This window comes from Ranitomeya imitator, unplaced genomic scaffold, assembly GCF_032444005.1.
Source record: "Ranitomeya imitator isolate aRanImi1 unplaced genomic scaffold, aRanImi1.pri SCAFFOLD_51, whole genome shotgun sequence".
NCBI lineage: Eukaryota > Metazoa > Chordata > Amphibia > Anura > Dendrobatidae > Ranitomeya > Ranitomeya imitator.
The window spans coordinates 1,211,112-1,217,483 of record NW_027194033.1 but is presented as its reverse complement, the minus strand read 5'-3'; the positions used below and the strand labels follow the sequence as shown (position 1 = coordinate 1,217,483).

At 38.8% G+C, this 6,372-nt stretch overlaps 1 protein-coding gene across 2 annotated transcripts; it reads right to left on the bottom strand.

Annotated features, from left to right (window-relative positions):
* Positions 1-2,667: 2,667 nt before the first annotated feature.
* Positions 2,668-5,496, bottom strand: LOC138654578 (uncharacterized). 2 transcript variants are annotated; one of them, XM_069743473.1, is made up of 2 exons: positions 3,339-5,496; positions 2,668-2,783 (listed from the first exon to the last, which is right to left on the bottom strand). In XM_069743473.1, the coding sequence occupies exon 1, from the start codon at positions 5,461-5,463 to the stop codon at positions 3,889-3,891; it is 1,575 nt and encodes a 524-aa protein (XP_069599574.1). In that variant the 5' UTR covers positions 5,464-5,496; the 3' UTR covers positions 2,668-2,783; positions 3,339-3,888. The 2 variants fall into 2 exon arrangements, with proteins under 2 accessions (XP_069599574.1, XP_069599575.1); XM_069743474.1 differs by lacking the exon at positions 2,668-2,783 and adding an exon at positions 2,801-3,038.
* Positions 5,497-6,372: the final 876 nt, after the last annotated feature.

Sequence of the window (6,372 nt, the reverse complement as noted above, 5' to 3'; positions counted from 1 at the left end):
AGAGTGTAGAGTGTAGGGTATAGAGTGTAGGGTATAGAGTGTATGGTATAGAGTGTAGGGTATAGAGTGTAGAGTGTACGGTATAGAGTGTAGGGTATAGAGTGTAGGGTATAGAGTGTAGAGTGTAGGGATTAGAGTGTAGGGTATAGAGTGTGGGGTATAGAGTGTAGAATGTACGGTATAGAGTGTAGGGTATAGAGTATAGAGTGTAGGGTATAGAGTGTAGGGTATAGAGTGTAAAGTGTAGAGTGTAGGGTATAGAGTGTAGAGTGTAGGGTATAGAGTGTAGGGTATAGAGTGTATGGAATAGAGTGTAGGGTATAGAGTTTAGAGTGTAGGGTATAGAGTGTGATGTATAGAGTGTAGAGTGTAGGGTATAGAGTGTAGGGTATAGAGTTTAAGGTATAAAGTGAAGGGTGTAGAGTGTAGGTGATAGAGTGTAGGGTATAGAGTGTAGGGTATAGAGGGTAGGGTATAGAGTGTATGGTGTAGAGTGTAGAGTGTAGGGTATAGAGTGTAGGGTATAGAGTGTAGGGTATAGAGTGTATGGTATAGAGTGTAGGGTATAGAGTGTAGAGGGTAGGGTATAGAGTGTAGGGTATAATGTGTAGAGTGTAGTGTATAGAGTGTAGGGTATAGAGTGTATGGTATAGAGTGTAGGGAATAGATTGTAGAGTGTAGGGTATAGAATGTATGGTATAGAGTGTAGGGTATAGAGTATAGAGTGTAGGGTATAGAGTGTAGGGTATAGAGTGTAGGGTATAGAGTGTAGAGTGTAGGGTATAGAGTGTAGGGTATAGAGTGTAGGGTATAGAGTGTAGAGTGTAGGGATTAGAGTGTAGGGTGTAGAGTGTGGGGCATAGAGTGTAGAATGTACGGTATAGAGTGTAGGGTATAGAGTATAGAGTGTAGGGTATAGAGTGTAGGGTATAGAGTGTAAAGTGTAGAGTGTAGGGTATAGAGTGTAGAGTGTAGGGTATAGAGTGTAGGGTATAGAGTGTATGGAATAGAGTGTAGGGTATAGAGTTTAGAGTGTAGGGTATAGAGTGTGAGGTATAGAGCATAGGGTGTAGGGTATAGAGTGTTGGGTTATAGAGTGTAAGGTATAAAGTGAAGGGTGTAGAGTGTAGGGGATAGAGTGAAGGGTATAGAGTGTAGGGTATAGAGGGTAGGGTATAGAGTGTATGGTGTAGAGTGTAGAGTGTAGGGTATAGAGTGCAGGGTATAGAGTGTAGGGTATAGAGTGTAGGGTATAGAGTATAAGGTATAAAGTGTAGGGTGTAGAGTGTAGGGTATAGAGTGTAGGGTATAGAGTGTAGGGTATAGAGTGTAGGGTATAGTGTGTAGGGTATAGAGTGTAGAGTGTAGGGTATAGAGTGTAAGGTATAGAGTGTAGGGTTTAGAGAGTAGGGTATAGAGTGTAGAGTGTAGGGTATTGAGTGTAGAGTGTAGGGTATAGAGTGTAGGGTATAGAGTGTAGAGTGTAGTGTATAGAGTGTAGGGTTTAGAGAGTAGGGTATAGAGTGCAGAGTGTGGGGTATAGAGTGTAGAGTGTAGGGTATAGAGTGTAGGGTATAGAGTGTAGAGTGTAGGGTATAAAGTGTAGAGAGTAGGGTATAGAGTGTAGGGTATAGAGTGTAGGTTATAGAGTGTAGGGTATAGAGTGTAGAGTGTAGGGTGCAGAGTGTAGGGTATAGAGTGTATGTTATAGAGTGTAGGGTATAGAGTGTAGAGTGTAGGGTATAGTGTGTAGGGTATAGAGTGTAGGGTATAGAGTGTATGGTATAGAGTGTAGGGTATAGAGTGTAGAGTGTAGGGTATAGAGTGTAGGGTATAGAATGTAGGGTATAGATTGTAGGGTATAGAGTGTAGAGTATAGGGTATAGAGTATAGGGTATAGAGTGTATGGTATAGAGTGTAGAGTGTAGGGTATAGAGTGTAGAGTGTAGGGTATAGAGTGTATGGTATAGAGTGTAGGGAATAGAGTTTAGAGTGTAGGGTATAGAGTGTATGGTATAGAGTGTAGGGTATAGAGTGTAGAGTGTAGGGTATAGAGTGTAGGGTATAGAGTGTAGGGTATAGAGTGTAGAGTGTAGGGTATAGAGTGTAGGGTATAGAGTGTAGGGTATAGAGTGTAGAGTGTAGGGATTAGAGTGTAGGGTATAGATTGTAGGGTATAGAGTGTAGAATGTACGGTATAGAGTGTAGGGTATAGCTTATAGAGTGTAGGGTATAGAGTGTAGCGTATAGAGTGTAAAGTGTATATTGTAGGGTATAGAGTGTACGGTATAGAGTGTAGGGTATAGAGTGTATGGAATAGAGTGTAGGGTATAGAGTTTAGAGTGCAGAGTGTAGAGTGTAGGGTACAGAGTGTAGAGTATAGGGTATAGAGTGTAGGGTATAGAGTGTATGGAATAGAGTGTAGAGTTTAGGGTATAGAGTGTAGGGTATAGAGTGTATGGAATAGAGTGTAGAGTGTAGGGTATAGAGTGTAGGGTATAGAGTGTAGAGTTTAGGGATTAGAGTGTATGGTATAGAGTGTAGGGTGTAGAGTGTATGCTCTAGAGTGTGGGGTATAGAGTGTAGAGTGTAGGGTATAGCGTGTATGGTATAGAATAGAACAACCTCCAGCACACATAAAAAAGGTGAGAAAAGTCTTGTCTTCAATTCACAATGATGCAATTTTATTCATTAATTCTGGGGGTTCACAGCCATGAAACAAAGTATAATGAGAGATTTTCCCAACGTTTCGACCGTGAAAAGGTCTTTATCAAGGGTACAATCTATACAAATAAAAACAAAAAATACAACATAAATAAATTGTATACTATGAAAATACAGATAATAAATCAAGAACTGTTATTACATAACATCAACAAAAATACTGGTAGTCCATATATGTATCTGAACTCTCAAAATCAACACCATGGAAAAAAGTAAATATGATATCCATTTATCAAATTAATCATAAAACCAGGTGTTCACATAATATAGGCCTTGAAGGCAGGACAATAAATGATGCATGGTTCCAAATGAACCTAAAGAGAAAATAATGGGTAAATAAATCAATAAATAACTAAATGTCTATAATCACCCCAATAGAGGTCAGAGCCGTGAAAAAATAAGAATGGGGAGGTACAAATGTATATAGTCGCTCTATAATATACAAATCCTGCACAAAATGTATAGCACATAAGCTATAAGGATATAAATAAACACACGAAAGTTAGTAGCGATGTATCCCCATAATGAGCCAGAGGTCCCCGGGAGAAAAAAAGAAAAAGACCACCAACAATGAACAAATAAACAAGCCTCAGCGTGCTGTGAAAGATAAATACCTTTAGTGGTGAACAAGATAAGAAAAGGCCTCCCCGAGCAGTAATGGAGCAGTGTGTAGAAGGACCTTATATAGGGCACTGATGTAATCTCCGGTCAGTCACATGTGGTGAAGCCGAGTCATCCCGGAAAAAGCCGAACAAGAGAGAGGAGAAGTACTCATGTGTCGTAACCATGGCACCGGGAGAAGCCGAGTGATATAGTAAAGCAGAAGGGAGAGAAAGCCACGCAGGCACAGACATATAAAGCGTCGCTCATATAGTACCGGAATCAAAAGAACTAGGAGAATAAAAGATAAAATGCTGACGCTAAGTAGTGCAAAACTATATGAGAGGAAAGGAAACAAAGAATATTAACAGGAAAATAAAAAGAGAAGAAGGGAAGAAAAAAACCAAAGAAGAGGAGATAAGCGCTCATTTAGGGGATACATACCTATACATCAAGGAACCTATGAAAAAGAAAAGATAAAAAAGAAAAAATAAATGACTCAAATATATATACATATACATACAGCCTACTTATTAAACACTGTGACGTATAATCAAAATATATTCAATAACTGATCTCATACTCCCTATTCAGTCCCCACGGTTCCAGTGTTTGTAATGTGAAAATCCAAAAAGATTCCCTGGATTTAAGTCTCTTGATCCTATCACCTCCCCGTCTAGGTAATGCTACACTCTCTATGACCTGATATTTAAGTTGAGACACATTATGTCCAGCAGCAGCAAAGTGTGCTGGAATAGGTAGCATTAGCTTTTGACACCTGATGGTAGACTTGTGTTGGGATATGCGGTCCCGGATATGCTGGGAAGTCTCCCCAACATACCCGAGACCGCATGGACACTTAATCAAATATATGACATAAGAGGAATTGCATGTGAAAAAGCCATTTATATTGAAAATTTTTCCGGATCGGGGGTGTGAGAAGGTCTCTCCCTTCGTGATGTTAGAACATTGAAAACAATGAAGACAAGGAAACGTACCTCGCTTCTGTGTAGAAAGAGTCCTTTGTGTGTAATGGGGTTTATCGGACCCAATGTCAGCCTTAACCAAAAGATTTCTGAGATTCGAGGGTTTTTTGTAACACATGATGGGAGTGTCATTAAATTCCGGGATGCCCGGATATGCTTTACCCAACAAATCCCAGTGACGTAAGACACAGTTTTTTATCTTATAAAGATATGGATGAAACGTGCTGACAAAAGGTATTCTTTGTCTCCCCAAATTCACCCTGTTGTTCCTAATATTATTTGTCGCCTTTTGAAGTGTTCTTAAAGGATACCCACGCTGTAGGAATTTAACTGACATTTCATGATGTCGTATCGCCTGCTTCTCCTCATTAGAGACAATCCGTGATAACCGATGATATTGAGAAATAGGTAAAGACTGCTTGACATGTCGAGGGTGACAGCTACTATAATGCAACAAACTGTTCTTATCAGTTGGTTTACAGTACAGGTCCACATCAAGATTTCCGTCAGCTTCTAATGTAATCATTGTGTCCAAAAAATTAATGGATACATTACTTTTTTGCATGGAAAATGACAAATTAGGAACACAGGTGTTAATGTCACTTACGAACCGAAGGAGAAGATCCTCTCCCCCCCTCCAAATCATAAAAACATCATCTATATACCGTTTCCAGTATACAGAATGTGTTTGAAATAACGGATGTGTATAAACATAAGTTTCCTCAAAAGCTGCCATAAAAATGTTTGCATATGGCGGTGCCATGTTCGAACCCATGGCTGTCCCAGTTCTTTGTATGTAATACTGATCGCCAAACATAAAGAAGTTTTTGTGTAACACAAAGGATAGTAAATCCACACAAAACTGAAGCTGATCAGGGGAAAAATCAGTATGTTCTGTCAAAAACCATTGAACCGCTGCAATACCTCTTTGATGATCGATACACGTATATAAACTGTTCACGTCTAACGTGACGAGTGTGCACCCAGAAACCACGGGAGTGATGGCGTGCAATTTAGATAGAAAATCTGTTGTGTCTTTGAGATATGAAGAAATATTATGTAACAGGGGAGTAAGAATACGATCCAATGTGATGGCCAGGGGAGAAAGAAGGGAATTAGTTGACGCCACAATAGGTCGTCCTGGTGGATTCATTAAGTCCTTATGCACCTTTGGCAATACGTAAAATACAGGTATCATCGGTTGGGTATTGATGAGATATTGACTTAATTTGGCGTCAATCGTACCTTTTTCTTTATATGTTTTTATAATCAAACGTATCTCCCTTGCCCAGCACGCTGAGGCTTGTTTATTTGTTCATTGTTGGTGGTCTTTTTCTTTTTTTCTCCCGGGGACCTCTGGCTCATTATGGGGATACATCGCTACTAACTTTCGTGTGTTTATTTATATCCTTATAGCTTATGTGCTATACATTTTGTGCAGGATTTGTATATTATAGAGCGACTATATACATTTGTACCTCCCCATTCTTATTTTTTCACGGCTCTGACCTCTATTGGGGTGATTATAGACATTTAGTTATTTATTGATTTATTTACCCATTATTTTCTCTTTAGGTTCATTTGGAACCATGCATCATTTATTGTCCTGCCTTCAAGGCCTATATTATGTGAACACCTGGTTTTATGATTAATTTGATAAATGGATATCATATTTACTTTTTTCCATGGTGTTGATTTTGAGAGTTCAGATACATATATGGACTACCAGTATTTTTGTTGATGTTATGTAATAACAGTTCTTGATTTATTATCTGTATTTTCATAGTATACAATTTATTTATGTTGTATTTTTTGTTTTTATTTGTATAGATTGTACCCTTGATAAAGACCTTTTCACGGTCGAAACGTTGGGAAAATCTCTCATTATACTTTGTTTCATGGCTGTGAACCCCCAGAATTAATGAATAAAATTGCATCATTGTGAATTGAAGACAAGACTTTTCTCACCTTTTTTATGTGTGCTGGAGGTTGTTCTATTCTATTGACTTTATTTTTTTCCTCCTAAGCACCTACTTGTATTGAGTGCAAAGTGATCCTGATT